Here is a 21,625-nt window from a genome sequence, read left to right as displayed (position 1 = left end):
AACACCTTCGCATATCAGTCATATTCAAAGGCACAAAATAAACCATAATTTAGAAAAATCCTTTGAGTGTATTTAATACAACCTTGTGAGTGCATTTAGCCTGGTGAAACCTTCATATATTTCTATAGCCTTCACCAATATGAAACAATCCGTACCAGATAGTAACTATGTGAATAGATTTAATATGGGGAGGTCTTTTCATTTCTCACATATCATCATCAGGTCAAAAAAAAAGCTATGAAGGCATTGAATATGGTAAATCCCTTGCACATTTCTAAAGTGTTTATCATCATGAAAATAATCATGCTGTAAAGATATGAGTGTAAACAATGTGGAAAAGCCTTTGTGCAATAGGGTTCTCTCAAATACAACACAACTCAAACACAGGTGATGAAAATGGCAGGGATTTATTGTAATAAAGCTGCTCCTGGATCATGGACAGAAAATGAACTCAAAGCCTAAACTGTGACAAGTAAGACATCCCCTAATCACTGTGATGGAGAATGTCATAGAGCTGCCATCCCACAATCAACATCTCTGACCAGAATTGTCCTTGTGTAAAAGAACTGGAAGAACAAAAGTGGAGAAGAGCCTGAGCAAAAGGAGGTCCAAATTGGGTTCCAGATCAGTGGGAGACACCAAGATCTGACACTATGATTCAGGCTATGGTATGCTTACACACAGGGGCCTATCATGACTGCCTTCTGAAGAATCTAGAAGCAGCTGAAAGAGAGATGGAGACATTTACACCCAACCAATGGGCAGAAACTGGGGACCGCTGTGCTTGAATTAGGAAAAACCTAGAAAAACCTGAAGAGTGATCCTATATGAATACCAGCAGTGTCAATTAACCTGGGCCCCTGGTATGTCTCAGACACTGAGCAACCAGCCAGGCAGCATATACATGATCATAGGAGCCCTCAACATATACAATAGAGGACATTTAGGTCTGGACCCATTCAGAGAAGATACACATATCTTCAGGAGACTTAGGGTGACACAATGTGGGATGGTGCGATGGGGACATCCTCTTGGATATTGTAGGGAGGAGCTTTGGGAAGTGTGATCAGAGGAAGACCAGGAGTCTCAACAAACCTGGACCCTGAGATCTCCCTAGCTCTAAACCACCAAAGAGGCAGTGTCTACTGGCTGGCCTGGGACTCCCAACATAAGTACAGCAAAGGACTGTATGGTCTGGACTCAGTCAAAGAAGACACTCCTAACCCTTGAGAACATTGATATCCATGGGAGTGGGACCATGTGGTGGGATATTGTGTATGTATCTGTTTGGGGACATCCTCTTGGAGACGGGGTAGGAGGAATGAGATGAGGAACTGTTGGAGGGCATAAAGGAGGGAGATAAGGACTGGACTGTAAAAAATGATTAAAGATAAGTTTACAAAGTGACTTACCTTCCTGGTTGTTAGAAATATCTCTTTTAAATTCCCATTGAAAGACCCCCTTCGCCTGGCCACAATCTAAGTTTGCAACCATCCTACCGACTGAATAAAGTTAGACCTTAATTACAAAAATATAGATAAATAGATTGATAGATGTAGAGATATAATATGTATATATATAACACATAATATATATAATATATAATATATATATATGGAGAGAGAGAGAGAGAGAGAGAGAGAGAGAGAGAGAAAATATACCGTGCATTATTAATTCAAAAGATTGCAGTTACTGTCTGAACACAGTAATTAACAAAGAATATTTTCAAGTTCCCTTGTAGGACACAGCATTTTAAGGCCAGGACCCAGGAGTTTTTGAAATGGTAATTTCAGGACATTCCCACCAAGCTCTCTTAACATCTGTGCTTAACAGAGACAGATCTCAGTTAAGTCGTTTTGCAATGTTAACAGAAAACGTGTCCTTGTTGTCTACTAAAAAATTAAGGGCCTGTGGTCATGGGATGCTCATTCTTAAGATAATCACAAGGAAACTTTGAGTAAATGACTGGATTGATATGTAAAATAAAAGGTTGGGTTTGTGATCTGCATGGCGTGAGCTACACAGAGAATTTTTTTTTGAACCGCTCAATAAATAAATAAATTGGTGCTCAATAAAGAGTAGAACTCTCCTGAAGGTGGGACAATTAGACTCAGAAACATATGACTTCCCTCTGTGGCCATTCAGTGCAATCAGTGCAGTTTGGTCAGTCCTGAAACCATGTGAACACAGCACCTGAAATGGACTCACCATGCTTTATTCATGTATGTGAACATACTTTTTCACACACAGTTAAAAGTAATCAGAAATTGATGGGAAAAGTTTTGGGACATGATGGTCCTAGGAATAAATGGGACAACTGATGTAGCACACATTCCTTAAGAAGGATAAAAATAATTTAAATTAAAAAATGGCTAGTGGGCTAAGTTAGAGCTAAGAGTAATTTATGTTGTTGCCAAAGATTAATGTTCCATCCCTACAAATTGGTTTTGCTGTAATTCCAGTCCCATGCTTCTCCTGTGATTGTATGTCCTCTGTGGGAGCAGACACGTGCAAACACATGAAAACACACTCAATCATGTTCAGAAACACAGGTTTTCTCTAGAGACATACATACATGCATATGATCATGAATTAATTGTAACATAAAGGTAAACAGTGTATTAATCTGGCAGAGTTATTTCTTTACCTTTTGTTTGTTCCCAGTCCCTGCACAACAAAACTTAGATTTGCTTAAAAGTGCTCCTGGACTGCCAAGCAATCAAAGGACCTATGCTGACCTTCGATGCTAACCAGGCTACTTCCAAACCCTATCCTGTGGTACTTATTTATATTTATTGACTTGACAATTCTGACCATTTTTTCATGGGTCAGTTTCATTTGTACACACAGCACATCTGCTCCCTACCTCTCCTTCTGAAAGGAAAATTATACAGATTTGAGGTTTAAAAATATGAAGTTAAAAGAATAAGTTTTAAATTCAGACTCAGGGCTAAACACTGTGAAAAGCAAGTCCAGGCAGCCCCGCCCTGCCGCTAGAACTAACAGACCATAAAAGGAAAGGAATGCAGAACAGACCAGGAGTACCTGATCTGACTCACAGGCCACCTGGCAGGAAGAGATAAGCCCCCAGCCCCCGACATCCAGGACGCCCCAAACCTGCCTATGTGTGTAGCTATACCTTATTACCTCATCATGTGAAATAGCCAATCATATGTGAACATGTCTATGTGCCTCATTTGAATCCACCAGTCCCCGTAACTATGCATCTGCTTCTGTACGCCCGCTTCTGCTTCCCCAATCCCTATAAAAGCCCAATGCTGGAGCTGCTGGGCGTGCAAGTCCTCCGAAGAGACTGTGTGCCCGCAGGTACATGTGTTTTCCAATAAACCCTCTTGCTGATTGCATCCGAGTGGACTCGGCTCGGTCATTGGGCGCTTGAGACTCCTCCTGAGGGAAAGGTCCTCTCCGGGTGTCTTTCACTTGCTCTTCCTAGTGGAATTCCCACCCTTATCGCTGTTTCTGCCCAATCTCTTATTCAGAATTCCTTGATCAGCATTACAAGACAGAGAATATGTGATAAGAATTGTGTACACAACTTACAAACTTGAAAGAGGAGATTCTTGGTATAATCATTACAGTGTGTCTTTCCAATATAAATAGGATTTAAAATATCAGCTCAGGCTTTCTTAAGATCATAATCAAGATTTATTTGAACACTTCATCCTGCCTCTGCTGACCAGTGGTCAGAGGACTGCCATGCAATTCCTTTCAGGCTGGGCTCTCTCTGCTCAGTAAGGAGAAAAAGACCATGTGAATGAGTGTTGCTCTACCTCCCTATATTAGGATTGACGGGAGTATGAATTAGGAGGAAACTGTGAAAGAATTTAATTTACTGAACAACGTTCAAGGAGGTATAATCACAGCCCAGAAAAAGAGGAGGAAGAAGGAAGGTGAAGCCTTTCTGCTTTGGTATTTGTTGGCATGAGCAGGCAAGAAATCCATTTTAGAAAATCAGTAAATTTCCATACCGGCCAGCTTGGGGCATTCTACAGAGCAGGCCAATGATGAACCTGAATGAGGACCTGAACTGATATGTAGAAACCAAATTTCTGTGTTGTCCCTAGTTCAAAAAGAGATCTAGACTAACTGGTGTGTCTGTGCCTAACAGAAAAATTATTATTCCTCTTTGAAAATAAAGAAAATAAGAGAAAAGTTACAATACTTCGTGTGCTCTAGTACATATTTTACTCCGTGAAAAATATTGGACCATACAGTGTTTTAAGATTTAAAAATAGCATTTAAGAGTAAAATTAAATCATTTCTTCTTTTCCTTTCTTCCTGGTGTTAAGTCTGAAAGCCTGGGAATAGTGGCTAGGGAGGAGGGAGCTATTGATCAAAACAAAGCAAGCCTGGCCTTCTGATTTTCTCATCAGAACTCAATCCCTAACTGTCACAGCATATTGCTAACATACCTCATCCTCTAGCCCAAGAGTAGGGATGCCATTCTCTCCCTTACATTTCCAACCATTTGATAACTGGGCTTTTTCATTTATAATTATTATTCTGACCTCTTTGTCTGGCACTTGCTTCTCCCCTCCTTCCACTCTCCACAAGTTTCAAGGTCATGTCTATTCTTCGCTGTCCCAAAAACCCAAAGATCTATCTGTGTTCTCTCTTTTGTGTATAATAAACTCTCTAATCCAACATGCCTTGGAGCAGTGATGTCTTATTTTATACAGTGAATGTATAATTGAATGTGCAAAGAATGCACACTGTGCCAGTGAAAAGGGTAACAAGTGCTCTGGGAGACTGGAACATTCTATTAAATGCCAACGTCATGGACTGGGGCTCTGTCTGTACTCATGATGGAACTGCAGAGCTTGGAGGACTCAGATGTGTGAGTCATTCGCTCTGTGATTCCCCCAGTAGAGGAGCTACTACTGTCCTGGGACCCAAATGAGTTGTACAAGCTTATTAGTAACTCTGGCTATGCCTTTCACACATGAACAATAGTGACAGGTAGTTTGAAGTTTCTTTATTGTGTTCTCCTTAGATGCATCTGTAGCGGTTGGCTATCAATCCCCTGAGAGGACAGGAACCGGATATGTCCTGACCCTGATTCTCCTAATTCCCTGGGTGCTGGTGCAGAGATGGCACTAAGCATTTTCCTCTGATGTCAGATATTTCGGCAGAGGGTAGTCTCCTCTGATTTCTTAGGAGTGTCCACAATTCTGAGGGTCCAGCTTAGTCACAACCCCTCTCGTGTTTTGTGTGTGTGGAGCTGTTTGACCAGTTCCATTCAGTTCCAGATGCAGACATGGACTCTGGGTTCACACATCTGGCTGCGCCTATATTCCGATGTCCAGAGGCATTATGCAGTTATCTCATGGGCCAGAAATATTGTAGAGGTGGGCAGTATTGTATGCATTCAATGATGAGTTCATATTCAGCTCAAAGCTCAAATAACCCAAGATGCAATCCATGAACCACATGAAACTCTAGAAGAAGGATAACCCAAGTTGGGATGCTACACTACTTCTTTAAAAGGGGAAAAAATAGCCATAGGAGTGGATAAGGTGGAAAAGTGTAGAGCAGACAGTGAAGGAAGATGATGTAGATTTGCAAGTATCGTTTTCACATGGTAATGCAAATTAATATAAAAACAAAATTCAGGAATAAAATTGTAAACTCTTTAGGCAAGGATAGATGCCAGAATAGTGTCCCAATTCTATTGACAAAACTGAGGAACTGGATGTTGTTAGTGTATATCATACCTTATAGATATAACTATTACAACAATGTTCAATGTATTTCTGAGATAAAAGGCCTATTTAATGGACAAAATGAGCGAAATGTGCATTGGTTCTAATGCTGCTTGTGTTAAATCAGTCCCTAGACTGCACAAGATTCCTGCATTTGAGACACTGAGAATGCCTATCCTCAGCTGGTTATGATTGGTAAAGTTGTGCAGCTGTTGCCAGGGAGAAGTGGGTATTAACCAAATTACATTACACCCAATATTTGTTTATCAGGAATTTTTCAATAAATAAGAAAATAACCACATTAATTACTCATGTAATTAATGAGTAAAAGGCTTTTTACAACACAGTTATCCACAAATACATGACAATTACTGGACTGGATTCCTATCAATAAGCAATTGGTAAATCATTGCATGCAGCATTATTCTCAAAAAAACATCAGAAAAGTCATCTGGTAGATAAATCCATACTTATAGTCAGTGTGGTAGCATTTTGCACTTTACGAATTCTTTATAGAAGAATAAAATGTTCAGTGTATAATTAATCTCATTATTCTAAAAGGACACTGAAGGGAATCTATGACATTCTGTTACAGAAGATTAGTTTTCAGGAGAAACAATGTGATCATAATCTTTTGAAGCTGTAAGATATGATCATCATCCTACATTCTTAAAATTATACTAATATTTCGCTTCAATTACATAAAATTTCTCAACCAGGTATAAAACATTTTGGATGTGTATTAGCGCCTTTTCTGTTGATATGATAAAAAACAGTGTCTAAAACAACTTAAAGAACAATTTAATTTACCCATGGCTTTAGAGGGGTGTAGGTTCCCATGTGATGTGACAACAGAAGTATTAAAAATTCCCTTCAGATATTGTGATTTGTTATATATGCTTGCTTGGATGTCAGTCATTGGTCAAGGCAACCTTTTGCCTCTTGATTTTTATGTGTCAGCCTACAGAATACAAGTGATAACATAGAAGAAACACTTCATTCTGTCCTGTTTTGTCAACACATTTTAACAATGTTAAAGTTAAAATGTTTAAAAAGAATGTAACAATGATTAAGTAATTCATATGTATCCAAACAGCATTTTCATGTATACCTTAGAAGTCAATAAATATAAAAATCAGTAACTAACTGTGTTTCTCACAGCATATCTTGATTGTTTTGTATAGGTACATTTTTTTTTGATGTTCTATGCTTCTTCAGATTCCCATTACACAGGACTTGGTACTTCATCTTCAATTTTGCCATCAAAAGAGATTATCTAGAGATGATAGACAATGTAAAAGAAGTGAGCTTTATTTTAATAAATACTTTATGGTATGCATATTCCAGTTTGGTGTGTCTGTGTGTTTGGGTGTGCACATGCATGTGTGTGTTTTTAATGTTATATGGGTTTTCAAGGCATGGATCATATGTGGTGACTGTGTGACACAATTGTAGATCCTTCTTGGTCCTCTTTATATAGTGTTCAAAGTCAGGTTAACTACCTTGTATACTGTAGCCTGTTCTCATTGCACAGATGTGCCAATAAATTTAGCTAAAACATTACACTAGTAAAATATTGTTTTGTTTACATTTTGTAAAATAGCAAATGATTTTTCATTAATACCATTTCCCTGAGAATAAGCAGTGATGGTGGGAGAACAGACAGCACAGGCATCCAACAGTGTCAGGGACTCTCTCTGCTCCAGGTATTGGGGAACCTACCTGAATACAAAGCTCCAAGCTGCACATATGCTAGGCACGTTTTCAGGGGGTAGCACAGGTCCAGTTCATGAATTCTTTTTGGTTTGTGGATAGTTCTCTGACAATAGTTAAGTATAGAGGTCAATTAACTCTGTTGTCTATGTATAAAGTTCTTATTACCCTCAGATTCCTCAATTTCTCCTAAAAATATATTACAAACTTCTGGAGCTCTATCCAGTGTTTAGCCATTTTGTACAGCTGTAGCCTGGAGCCTCTAAAAGGACAGATATGCTAGGCCCCTGTCTGTCAGGATGCAGAGTATCATTAATGCTGTCAGGGATTGGTTCTTATCCATGGGATTCATCTGAAATTGGACCAGTCATTAGTTGGCCACTCCCTCAGACCCCACTCCTTCTTTGTCCCTGTACCTCCTGTAGGCAGGAAGGTTTTGTAGATGGGTTAGTATGATCATTCCTTCATTGGGAGTCCTGTCATGTTACAGGAGGTGGTCACTTCAGGCTCCATATCACATACTCCTTGAAGAATCTCAGCTACCATCACACTCACTCATTCCATGGATCATCCCCCATTCCAGGTCTCTGGCACATCCTAGAGAAGCCCTTCCACAGCCTCTCATTCCTTCTGGAGATGGCCCTGCCTTCTCACTTCTGTCATCATCTAATGTGTTGGGGTCCCTTGGTAGGGTCACAGCAATCAGGACAATGGGGAGGCAGAGAAACTTTACAACACTGCATACATTTTTTAATTCTGCAGTGGCATTTATAGGCAAGCAGAATAAAGATTTCTCAGAGCTTCTAACTCACAACAGCTTCTATTACTCAAACAGGAGTTTATCTGGGTACATGTTGACCTAAATCACTTGCAGTCTGATATATCTGTCTGGGGTCTCACTCTTCTAAGTGTAGATAGAGGTCAAATCCTTCCTTCCTGCTTGCAGTGTTGCATGGATTAACTGCTGGGAACAAAACCATGAACAAGGGAACAAGGGAGGTTGACTGGAGGACAGACAGGTAAGCTATTGGAAGAAAAGCGGTGGTGCTGCTGAAATTCTGATCTGCAGGTATTGCAAAACATTGGCCTAGGCTGGAAGCACTATGTTGTGTCTCTTTAAAACCCTCGAACCCTAAGGATAAGGCTGATGTCACTCAAAATTCACTAGCCAATCAGCACCTCGAGAGGGAGTTAGCAGTCAGGGGAGGAGGTGGCTCTTCCAGGTACAAGGTCAGCAACTTCCTTTGGGAACTCAGCCCCTCTGAGTGCTTCCGGGTGGTACATGCTGAGTCACTCTTCAGGGTGCCATGAGAGGAGCTCCGAACGCCCGACATGGTAAGTGCAAGATCATGTCCACAAACAGGAGGAGCAAGCTGCTTAGCAAAGGATACATGTGTAATGCTTCCTCCCAGTGGCTGGACAGAAAGCGGCAGCCAGAATTAATGCAGCCACTTGTGAGGTCTCTTGCAGTGTTTCCTTGTACCAGAGGGTGGAGACTGAATTACTTTATTATGGAACCTGCATTTTTCCGAAATCGTTATGGCGGCCGCTTGTATTGAGAAATATACTTGGCAGGATATCAACCCTGAAACCCCGGGTTTTAAACTATCTTCTAAAAGTTCTGACCTTCGTAGTTAACAGTTAATTATAAGGTCCATTTGAGTTGATTTTTGTAGGCTGTGAAATATCTCGTGTGTTGTTTAGTCCTCTAATTCTAAGCTGTGTATTACATGAGTACAATTGAGTATGTAATGATTTACCAACGCTTACTATAATAAGTGACAATACGTAGAATGTAGCTGAGGTAGGACTGCTTATAAACACCTCACAGGTATGGTGTAGGCTAAGCAGTCCTCTTTTAAGATTAGGATAGTAGGGGTTGGGGATTTAGCTCAGTGGTAGAGCGCTTGCCTAGGAAGGGCAAGGCCCTGGGTTCACTCCCCAGCTCTGAAAAAAAGAACCAAAAAAAAAAAAAAAAAGATTAGGATAGTAGTATATATGTTTGTTTAGCAGGATTATCCAGATATTTGTCTCCAAACCATAAAAAAGGGGACAAATCTTGTTTACACTCAGCGATAAGGCAAATGATGGTATCAAAGAACAGGACCCTAACAAAATGCTCCAGGTGAGATTATAGGGTCACAAAGAACATTGAGGCCAGGTCTGCCATATGGATATGATTATCAGTTCCAAGTCAAGGATGGACTTGGCTGGGAAGGTTTTTTCGATACTTAGGGTTCCCTTTGTACAGCACTGTTTTATTAGACTTCTCCTGAGTTTATACCATTGTATGAGAGTTACTGATTGCTTCATAGAAATTTCCACTTGGTTCTACTTATCCCCTGTAAATAGTGTAAAGACGCTATTCTTCAGAAGCTTACTTGGTATAAGACACAGCTTGTGCATGATCTACCCACCACAGCTGCTGTAGATTCTACCTTCTACCATTTCTAGTTTTGTCATCCTCTGGACCTCCAAATCAGGACCCCATCATTGGAAAAGGAACTACTATTTCAGGACTCTCATACACTTAAGAAATGATTCTGGGGATCTTTGCTGTGTAAATCTGCTAGCTGCCTAGGTAGGACTTGCAGTCCTTATTTAAACTGTATTTCAACAACCTGAGGCCTTTTCTGGATAGAAAATTATCCCTCCCAGCATATGTGGAATCCAAAACACTGGTGTTTGGCTGGCTCCTCTTTTAACATTACACAAAACGGAGCTCATGGTATCATTAAAAAGACTTTTGCTTGTTGATATTTTAATTATATGGGAAGGGATTTCTTTCTCGGATATATTAACTCTAAGAGCGCTGTATCTTCTGCTCTTTATAGAAATGATTCTCAGACTGTGTAGTCTCAGACTAGCCTCAGACTCAGGTAGCCTTGATCTTGGTCAGTTCCTCCCCAGGGCAATGACCTTGCATTCTTTTGCTGGAAATGCCTAAATTCTTGAGTAAAAGGAATGAAGTAAAATGGTGTTTTATACTTTCTCATTTGAGTCATATAATGAACTGTTAATTTCTTCTACCTTCACGTGAGAACCAGGGGAATTGTGTACTCTGTTCACTGTCACATGAAAAAGGGTGGGAAATAGCTAGATCAAAGACCAAAGTTGAAGGGAGACTGCTGTAGCAGTCGCCATTCTGGAGAAGTATCTGATTCAGGAAGGGTGAAAAATTTGTAATTTCACATCACATATTAAATAATACATGTAATAAAAAAGTAGATTGGTGGATATTTAATTTTGGAAGATCAGCTTGAGACAGTGGAAAATAAATTCCTATTTTAGGAACTGTATTATAGAGATATGTACAATGTTTGTTTACAAACTTAAATCATCCCCAAATTGTGTAACAGATGCCACCGTCTGTAGCTTGGTGTGTCATGATATAGATCTCATCAGTTAACATTTCACATAGGGACAAGGATAAAACCAATCTCATTAATGCCATTCCTTCTATGAAGAAGGACCTGCTGTTTTTCAAAGTCACTTGTAGTTTTCTTTGCATAAAGTCAATTTTGATTATGACTTCATAAATTTCATTATTTATGCACTGGCTATATTCCAGTACTTGGTTTTATTCTCTAATGTTTCCCAGGAATTAAGAATTTCATTCTTTCTTCTAAAGAGAATTTATATCTTCCTTTTTCGAGCAACATCTCTGTAGCTCAGGCTTTCAGGATGTCTTAGAGTTAAGATTGATTTGAACACCTAATCCTGCCTCTACTAACCAGTGGTCAGAACACTGTCCTTAACTCTTTTCACGCTCTCGTTTATCTTGTCATTAAGGAGAAAAAGAAGACATGAATGAGTGTTGTCTAACCTTCCTGTGTTAGGGATGCGAGAACTATAAATTATGAGGAACCTGTGTAGTTCAGAATTTACTTCTCTGACAACTTTGGGGCTGGTAGCCCAAAAAAAGGAGGAGGAATAAAGAAGGCAAGGCATTTCTGCTTTGGAACTTGTTCTCATTAACCATGAGTAGGCAAGTAATTTTAGACAATCAGTAAATTTCCGGACTGGTCATCTTGGGGTGTTTTCCAGTTCAGAGCAAAGGTGAACTTAAAAGAGAAACTGAATTTATATGTATGAACCAAATTTCTGTATTTCCACTAGTTCGAAAAAAAGAAGATCTAGACAAAGTGTGGCTGTGCCTCACCAGGAAAGTTATTATTCCTCTTTGAAAATACACAATGTTAGAGAAAAGATATAATACTTGGTGCGCTCCAGTACACACATCAGTCCTTGAAAAATATCGGACCATCCAGTGTGTTTTGAATTTGACAAATAGTATTTGAGAATATAATTAATTCCTTTCATTCTTCTCCTTTTTCGTAGTGTTAATTCTGAATCCCTGTGACAAATGGCTTGGCAGCCCTATTTATCAAGTCAATGCAAACCTGACCTTCGGATTCTCTAATCAGATCTCACTTCCTAACTGTCACAGCATATTGCTGGCATACCTCCTCCTCTATCCCAAGGGTCAGGATGCCATTCTCCCAGCTTCAATTCCTTATGTAATCCAAGCATTTGGTAACTGATCTTTCTGTTTTATCATTATCATTCTGACCCCTTCCTTAGTGTGGCTCTTGTTTCTTCCCTGCTTCCTGTCTCAACAAGTTTCAAGGTCATGACTATTCTTGGCTGTCACAGATAATCCTGAAGCATCCGCATTTTGATCATCCTTCTGAGTTTCATGTGTTCTATGCATCTGTGGTAGCTTGAGAATTTGGGCTAGTAAACACTTGTCAATGAGTACATACCATGTGTGTTTTTCTGTGATTGGGTTACCTCACTCAGGGTGGTATTTTCCAGTGCCATCCATTTGCCTACGAATCTCATAGAGGCATTGTTTTTGATAGCTGAGTAATATTCCATTGTGTAGATGGAGCACATTTTCTGTATCCATTCCTCTGTTGAAGGGCATCTGGGTTCTTTCCAGCTTCTGGCTATTATAAATAAGGCTGCTATGAACATAGTGTAGCATGTTTCTTTGTTATATGTTGAGGCATTTTTTAGTATATGCCCCAGAGAGTTAAAGCGGGGTCCTCAGGTACAGCAGTGTTCAATTTACCAAGGAACCTCCAGACTGATTTCCAGAGTGTAACCACTCTGCAGACTGTATACCAGTCTGCAATCCCACCAACAATGGAGGAGTGTTCCTCTTTCTCCACATCCTCGCCAACATCTACTGTCTCCGGAGTTTTTGCTCTTAGCCATTCTGACAGGTGCAAGGTGGAATCTCAGGGTTGTTTTGATTTGCATTTCCCTTATGACTAAACATGTTGAACATTTCTTTAGGTGCTTTTCAGCCATTCAGCATTCCTCAACTGTGAATTCTTTGTTTAGCTCTGAACCCCATTTTTAATAGGGTTATTTGTCTCCCTGCAGTTTAACTTCATGAGTTCTTTGCACATTTTGGATATAAGCCCTCTTTCTGTTGTAGGATTGGTAAAGATATTTTCCCACTCTGATGATTGCTGTTTTGTCCTAACAGCAGTTTCCTTTGCCTTACAGATTTTGCAATTTTATGCGATCCCATTTGTCAATTCTTGATCTTAGAGCATAAGCCATTGGTGTTTGTTCAGGAAATTTTCTCCAGTGCCCATATGTTAGAGAATCTTCCCCACCTTTTCTTCTATTAGTTTGAGTGTATCTGATTTGCTGTGGAGGTCCTTGATCCTTTGGACTTAAGTTTTCTACAGGGTGAGAAGAATGGATCGATCTGAATTCTTCTACAGGCTGACCTCCACTTGAACCAGCACCGTGTGCTGAAAAGGCTATCTTTTTTTCCATTGGATTGTTTTACCTCCTTTATCAAAAATCAAGTGATTATATGTGTGTGGGTTCATTTCTGGGTCTTCAATTCTATTTTACTGGTTTATCTGCCTGTCTCTTTACTAATACCATACAGTTTTTATCGCTACTGCTCTGTAATACTGCTTGAGTTCAGGGATAGGGATTCCCCCAGAAGTCCTTTTATTGTTGAGGATAGTTTTAGGTGTCCTGGGTTTTTTCTTATTCCAGATGAATTTACAAATTGTTCTGTCTAACTCTCTGAAGAATTGGATTGGAATTTTGATGGGAATTGCATTGAATCTGTAGATCGCTTTTGGCAAAATGGCCATTTTTACTATATTAATCCTGCCAATCCATGAGCATGGGAGATCTTTCCATCTTCTGAGATCTTCTTCAATTTCTTCAGAGGCTTGAAGTTCTTATCATACAGATCTTTCACCTGCTTGTTTAAAGTCACACCAAGGCATTTTATATTATTTGGGAATATTATGAAAGGTGTCCTTTCCCTAATTTCTTTCTCGCCTTGTTTCTCTTTTGTGTAGAGGAAGGCTTCTGATTTATTTGAGTAAATTTTGTACCCAGCCATTTTGCTCTAGGTGTTTATCAGTTTTAGTAGTTCTCTGGTGGAACTTGTGGGAACACTTAAATCTACTATCATATCATCTACAAATAGTGATATTTTGACTTCTTCTTTTCCAATCTGTATCACATTGATCTCCTTTCCTTGTCTGATTGCTCTGGCTAGGACTTCGAGAACTATAATGAATAATTAGGAACAGAGTGGGCAGCCTTGGTTTTCTCATATAATCTCTTGGTTTCTCCATCCATGTTAATTGAGAGTTTTGCTGGGTACAGTAACCTGGATTGTCACTTGTGTTCTGTTAGGGTATGTATGACATCTTTCCAGGATCTTCTGCGTTTCATAGTCTCTGGTAGAAGTCTGGTGTAATTCTGATAGGTCTGCCTTTATACGTTACTTGACCTGTTTCCCTTACTGCTTTTAATATTCTTTCTTTGTTTTATGTTTTCGGTGTTTTGACTATTATGTAACGGGAGGAGTTTCTTTTCTGTTCCAAACTGTTTGGAGTTCTATACACTTCTTTTATGTTTATGGGCATCTCTTTCTTTAGGTTAGTGAAGTTTTCTTCTATGATTTTGTTCAAGATGTTTACTGGTGCTGTGAGCTGGGAGTCTTCACTCTCTTCTATACATATTATGCTTAGGTTTGATCTTCTCATTGTGTCCTGGATTTCCAGTATATTTTGGGCCAGTAGCTTTTTCCCTTTTACATTATCTTTCACTGTTGTATCAATGATTTATATGGAATCTTCTGCTCCTGAAATGCTCTCTTCTTTCTCTAGTTTTCTGTTTTATGCTTGTATCTACAGCTCCTTGTCTCTTCCTTTGTTTTTTTTTTGTTTGTTTGTTTGTTTTTTCTTTTTTTTTTTTTAATAGCCAGGGTTGTCTCCCTTTGCGCTTTCTTCATTTTTTTCTATTTCCATTTTCAGTTCCTTAACCTGTTTGATTGTGTTTTCCTGTAATTCTTTCATGGATTTTTGTTTTTCCTCTCTAAGGGCTTCTTCTTGTTTTTTTTTGTTTTCCTGCATTTCTCTAAGGCAGTTCTTTATGTCTTTCTTGAAGTCCTCCATCATCGTGATCAAATGTGATTTTAAATCTAGATCTTGCTTTTCTGGTGTGTTTGGATACCCAGTGATTTCTTCAGTGGGAGGATTTGGCTCCCATGATGCCATGTATTCTTGATTTCTGTTGCTTGGGTTCCTGCAGTGGCCTGTCAACATCCGCTTGTCTCTGGTGTTACGTTGTTCTGCTATTTCTGAGAGTGACTTGACACGTCCTATAGGCCTGTGTGTCAAGAGTGCTGTTGTCCTGTTTTCTTTCAGCCAGTTATGAGAACAGTGTTTTCTGCTTTCAGGAGTGTAGTTATTCCTCTTCACTGGCTTTCAGCTGTTCCTGTGGGTGTGTGTCATGAGTCCACCAGGCAGGTTACTTGGAGTAGAAAAGTTGTTCTTACCTCTACTCTGGGGTCTGAAGTGTTCCTCAGGTTTGGGTTTAAGCTCTCAGTGAGGGCATCAGCCAGTAAGGCTTCCCCCTCCTCCAAGATCTCTGTGCACAGAGCACCCAGATGGGACTAAGCAAATTCCTCTAGAGTCAGAAATGTGGGCAGAGAGTAATCTCCTCTGGTTTCTCAGGTGTGTCTGCCACTCTGAAGCTATAGCTCTCCCTCCCACGGGATTTGGGCGCAGGGAGCTGTTTGACTGGGTCACTTCAGATCAGGGCACAGTCTGAACTGCAGTTTATAGCAGCTTGATTGTGCCTATCTTCCTGTTCCCACAGGCCCTATACAGTTTCCTCGTAGGCCAGGGATGTGGGCAATTGTAGGGAGAGTTGGCAGTCTCTACTGCCCTGCAGTCTCAGGAGTGTCCACAAGTCTGGGCGATGAACTCTCTTTCCTATGTCGTTTTGTGAGTTCTTGAATTTCTGAATGTTCTACATTCAGTTTTGTGTGACTAATTTTGTCAATTGTTTAGAAATTAGTAGAAAAGAGGTAATAGGGTTCCTTCAGAAGTATTTCATTAGAATCCTTTTACCTTTCTATTACCTCCAGTCAATGGCATGATTCACAGTAATTCAATTCTTAGTTACAAAAGGAGCTTCTGAGATGCAAGTTTCTCATGCGCTCATACTGCTGGTTCTGTAAATAGTACAAATCACACATCTTGTAACATAATCCATATAGCAGGAAGCAGACATTAAACGATGTGTGTGATGGGAGGAAATTTTATTATGATCCAGTCTATTTTCAGTCTGTGGGATTCTTTTATGTTCATGGGTATCTCTTTAGTTAAGTTAGGGAAGTTTACTTCTGAGAAAATTTGAAGATCTTTGCTGTCTCTTTAAGTTTGGCATCTTTATTATCCTCTATAACTACTAACCTTAAGTTTGCTCTTCTCACAACATTGCTGTGTTCTGGATTTCCTAGATGTTTTGACTTAGAAGTTTTGTGGGGGTTTTATGCATTCTCTTTGACTGTTGTGTCAATGTTTCTATGGTATCTTCTGCCCCTGAGATTCTCTCTCAATCCCTTATATTTTGTTGGTGATGCTTATGTATTACTCCTGATCTCTTTCCTATGTTTCCTATCTTCAGGTTTGTCTCTCCTTGTGGTTTCCTTGTTGTTCCTATTTACAATTTTAGATCCTAGATGACTTTGTTCAATTTCTTCCCCTCTTTCTTAGTTTTTTTTTTTTATGTAAATCTTTAGGGAATTTTATTGTTTCCTCCCTAAGGCAACTACTTATTTACATGTGTTCTGTATTGCTTTAAAGGAGGTAATTATGTCCTTCTTAAAATCCTCTATCATGACCATGAGATGTGATTTTCAATCCAAATCTTGCTTTGCTGGTATGTTGATATACCCATTACTTGTTGTGGTGAGAGAACTGCGTTGTGATGATGACAGTTATTGTTGGTTTTTGATGCTTCGGTTCTTATGCTTGCCTACTGCCATCCAGTTATTGCTAATGATAGTTGATCTTGCTGTTTCTGATTATAGCTTGTTCCTCCTGTAGACTCATATGCCTCTGATCTTAGGAATGAGAATGCTCCTGGGAGACCAGTACTCTCTGGCCTTGTTTTTGGTCTGGAGGGCTATGACATACCCTTAGCACTGGGTAGAGATAGAGACCAGGTCAGTCCTCTGCCAGGCCTCCCCACCACACCATTGCCAAGATTATTCCAAGCTCATCTCTCTTTTAACAACTGTGGAGCAAATGTGTGTTCCAACCTGTGTGATTTGCAATGAGAGCACTCCTACGAGACCATCTCAATGTGGCAAAGTTTTTGATCTAGAGAGCAATAGGACCATCTCAGCTCTGGGAGCAGATGCAGACCATAAGGGTCACATCCCAGATTACTCAGACATTCCTGTGCCTTGCGGGCTCCTGGTGTTTCTCTCTTTGGACAGTCAGTGGAGAGAAAGTGCAGTTTCACCTGTGGGCATAGGAGTGAGAGTGCTCCTGATAGACCACCCCTGAAGACCGGTTTTGGGTGTGCAGGTCCTTGGGAAAGCTCCAGCTTTTGGCGCAAATGGAGACTGGAAGGCGGTATCATGATGTATCATGTACACATGTATTGTATCTTTTAGGATGTCCTGACCTATGATGATGTGCATGTGAACTTCACTCAGGAAGAGTGGGCATTGCTGAATCCTTCTCAGAAGAGTCTCTACCAAGGTGTAATGCTGGAGACCTGTAGGAATCTCAGTGCTATAGGTAATTCAATGAATTTATCATTCACTTTGTAAAATAGGCACAGCTGGTTTTGTTTAATATTTAATTTGTTTTTCTTTTTTTTTTTTTGTTTTTTTTTCGGAGCTGGGAACCGAACCCAGGGACACTTGGGCTTGCTAGGCAAGCGCTCTACCACTGAGCTAAATCCCCAACCCTGATTCAATTTTTTTTTATTTCACTTAAAAATGAGGGAGAATGAAATGAGTAAATCAGTTATGGTTCTAAAGTTCACTAAAGATAATATCTTAAATGTTGCCCAATTCCAATTATTTAACATAATTTCTCTGATACCATTTTAGGATACATTTGGGAAGACAATACTACTGAAGAATATTGTAAAAGATCTGGAAGACATGGAAGGTAATTTTCACGTGAAAGATGATAAGATAATGCCTCCCACGAAAATTTCATGTGTGCAGCAAGTTTTAAAGAAAAGCAACAGGGTAAAATATACACTGCATCAAATATTGATTAGGTCATCATTATATGTCTACACCCTTTTAATAAGCAAATAGTCCATAGTAAATTGTGGTGAACCTTATTCTGTAACAGCATGACTAAATTTAATGATATGGACAGTTTATGAGATTCAAGAATGGTTTTGTGGAGAAACATTAAACCCTGTACCACAACTCTGTGAGGAAAACAAAGGGAAATTGTGTAAATGTAATATAGAAGTTTTCTTTTGTAATGTGTTGACTGTTATGTGTTATTCTTCTTTTGGTATAGATGTCATATGTCCCTATGAATGCAAGCCAGGAGAGCATAGTGATACTGAAAGAAGCAACATACCTCTGTCTTTTCCAGAAAAATTAGAAGATGTACAGTAGATACCACTTTGAGGAGAGTTTTTTAATGTGGGAAAAGTTGATAAATATTTAGTTTTTGACTATGATTGGTGACATTTACACATTCAAAGTGCCGAATCACTTTATGAGATTAGGGTTATAGAAATTATCCTCTTTGCATTGGCTCATGTTGCTATTGTAGTACTCCTCAAGATAGCAAAATTTATCTTCGCAGTCAGTCTCCAAACGCTCCGAGTTCATTGAGTTTTCTTCAAATGTGTTAATACTCTTAATAGAAAAATTATGGAATAAATATGAGTCATGTAATCAATTCTCTGCATATTCCATGTGCCTTCAAACATTCAAGACAACCCATAATAAAAGGCAACACCTTTGAATATAAAAAAACTGATATTATGTTAAGATCATTTTGCTCTTTATACTTAAACCAAATTTGAAATGAATTCATAGATATAAAAAGATTCATGAATATAATCAATGTGAGAAAAAATTTACATGTGCCAATTGTATTTGCAGGTATGAAAGAAGTTTTACTGGAAAGCAAACCTTTGATTTTATTCTGTATGGTAATGGCTTTGCAGTTCAGAGTCATACCCAAAGGCATAATGCAGAGGAGCCCTATGAAGGTAACCTTTGTGGTAAAGCTTTTGTACAGAGGAATAATCTCAAAACAAATAAGAGGACACATAATGGAGAAGAAACTTCTGAATGTAACCAATGTTGTAAAGACTTTGTAAGAAGCAGTGCTCTGCAAAATCATGAAGGAACACACACAGGAGAGAAACTCTGTGAATGTAGTCCATGTGGTAAAGCGTTTGCAGAAAGGGGTAGTCTCAAAAGACATAAAAGGACATGTAATGGAGAAAAACGTTATAAATGTAACCAATGTTGTAAAGCCTTTGTCCAAAACCGCTTTCTCCAAAAACATAAAAGGACCCATAAAGGACAGACACCCTATGAATGTCACCAATGTGGCAAAGCCTTTGCACAGACCAGTCATCTCCAAATACATAAAAGGACCCATACAGGACAGAAACCCTATGAATGTCACCAATGTGGCAAAGCCTTTGCACAGAGCAGTCATCTCCAAATACATATAAGAACTCATACAGGAGAGAAACCCTATGAATGTAACCAATGTGGCAAAGCCTTTGCAGACAGCGGTAATCTCCAAACACATAAAAGAACACATATAGGAGAGAAACCCTATGAATGTAACCAATGTGGGAAAGCCTTTGCACAAAGGAGTCATCTCCAAAGACATATAAGAACTCATACAGGAGAGAAACCCTACGAATGTCACCAGTGTGGCAAAGCCTTTGCAGAAAGCGGTACTCTGCAAAAACATGTAAGAACTCATACAGCAGAGAAACCCTACGAATGTCACCAATGTGGCAAAGTCTTTGCAGGAAGGAGTCAGCTCCAAAGCCATATAAGAACTCATACAGGAGAGAAACCCTACGAATGTAACCAATGTGGCAAATCCTTTGCACAAAGGAGTCATCTCCAAAGCCATATAAGAACTCATACAGGAGAGAAACCCTACGAATGTAACCAATGTGGCAAAGCCTTTTCCCATAGAAGTACTTTCCAAAGACATATAAGAATTCATACAGGAGAGAAACCCTATGAATGTAATCAATGTTGTAAAGCCTTTGCAGGAAGCAGTCATCTCCAAAGCCATATAAGAACACATACAGGAGAGAAACCCTATGAATGTCACCAATGTGGCAAAGCCTTTGCACAGAGCAGTCATCTCCAAAGACATATAAGAACACATACAGGAGAGAAACCCTTTAACTTTTACCAATGTTCCAAAGCTTTCTCACAAAGCAGTAGTCTCTAAAATCTTAAAAGTACACGTACAGGAGCAAAACTTTTTTGAATGTATCCATTGTGGTCTTATAACATTTATACAAAGCAATGACCTCCAAATACATAAACAATCACATACAGCAGAGAAACCCAATGAATGTGTTACATGTTCTTAAACCCTTAGACATCACAAGCATCTTCAACTGCATGACTGAATAGGTCCTAGGGAAAAATGCTTGGACTGTAACTGATGTGGTAAAACCTTTCCCAAAACAGTCATCTCCTAGCCCATAAAATAATACACACTGCATAGGAACCCTATGAATGTAAGAAATGTGGCAAACCTTTTGCAAATTGCAGTACGTTCCAAGAAAATAAAAGAAGACATACTCAATAGAAACCCTATAGAATATAATCAGTGTGATTATGCCTGAGTATGTGAACGAGCAATCATCTTTCAAATACATAAAAGAAGATAAACAGGAGGGACACCCTATGAATGTAAGCAAAGTGTTAAAGCCTTCGCATATCAGTCATATTCAAAGGCACAAAATAAACCATAATTTAGAAAAATCCTTTGAGTGTATTTAATAAAACCTTATGAGTACATTTAACCTGGTCAAACCTTCATGTATTTCTATAGACTTCATCAACATGAAACAATCCGTACCAGATAATAACTATGTGAATAGATTTAATATGGGGAGGTCTTTTCAATTCTCCCATATCATCATCGGGGCAAAAAATAAAGCTATGAAGGCATTGAATATGGTAAAGTCTTTGCACATTTCTAAAGTCTTTATCATCATGAAAATAATCATGCTGTAAAGATATGAGTATAAAAAATGTGGAAAAGCCTTTGTGCAATAGGGTTCTCTCAAATACAGCACAACGCAAACCCAGGTGATGAAAATGGTAGGAATTTATTGTAATAATTCTGCTCCTGGATCATGGACAGAAAATGAACTCAAAGCCTAAACTGTGACAAGTTAGACATCCCCTAATCACTGTGATGCAGAATGTCATAGAGCTGCCATCCCACAATCAAAATCTCTGACCAGAATGGTCCCTGTGTAAAAGAACTGGAAGAACAAAAATGGAGAAGAGCCTGAGCGAAAGGAGGTCCAAATTGAGTTCCAGCTCAGTGGGAGGCACCAAGATCTGACACTATGATTCAGGCTATGGTATGCTTACACACAGTGGCCTATAGTGACAAGCTTCTGATAGATCCTAGAAGCAGCTGAAAGAGTCAGATGGAGACATTTACACCCAACCAATGGGCAGAAACTGGGGACCCCTGTGGTTGAATTAGGAAAAGCCTGGAAGAACCTGAAGAGTGATCCTATATGAATAGCAGCAGTGTCAATTAACCTGGGCCCCTGGGATGTCTCAAACACTGAGCAACCAGCCAGGCAGCATATACATGAGCATAGGAGCCCCCAAGAAATACAAT

At 39.3% G+C, this 21,625-nt stretch overlaps 1 protein-coding gene across 1 annotated transcript; it reads left to right on the top strand.

Moving 5' to 3' along the window:
* Nucleotides 1–8,632: 8,632 nt before the first annotated feature.
* On the top strand, nt 8,633–20,745 carry Zfp970l (zinc finger protein 970 like). Its single transcript, XM_087655365.1, has 4 exons — nt 8,633–8,771; nt 17,404–17,530; nt 17,848–17,908; nt 18,874–20,745. Exons 1-4 carry the CDS (start codon nt 8,769–8,771, stop codon nt 20,201–20,203), a joined length of 1,521 nt encoding a protein of 506 aa, XP_087511491.1. The 5' UTR covers nt 8,633–8,768; the 3' UTR covers nt 20,204–20,745.
* The last annotated feature ends 880 nt before the right edge of the window (nt 20,746–21,625 follow it).

This window comes from Rattus norvegicus, chromosome 3 (assembly GCF_021556685.1).
Source record: "Rattus norvegicus strain SHRSP/BbbUtx chromosome 3, alternate assembly SHRSP_T2T, whole genome shotgun sequence".
Lineage (NCBI taxonomy): Eukaryota > Metazoa > Chordata > Mammalia > Rodentia > Muridae > Rattus > Rattus norvegicus.
This window is presented reverse-complemented; position numbering and strand designations above follow the sequence as displayed.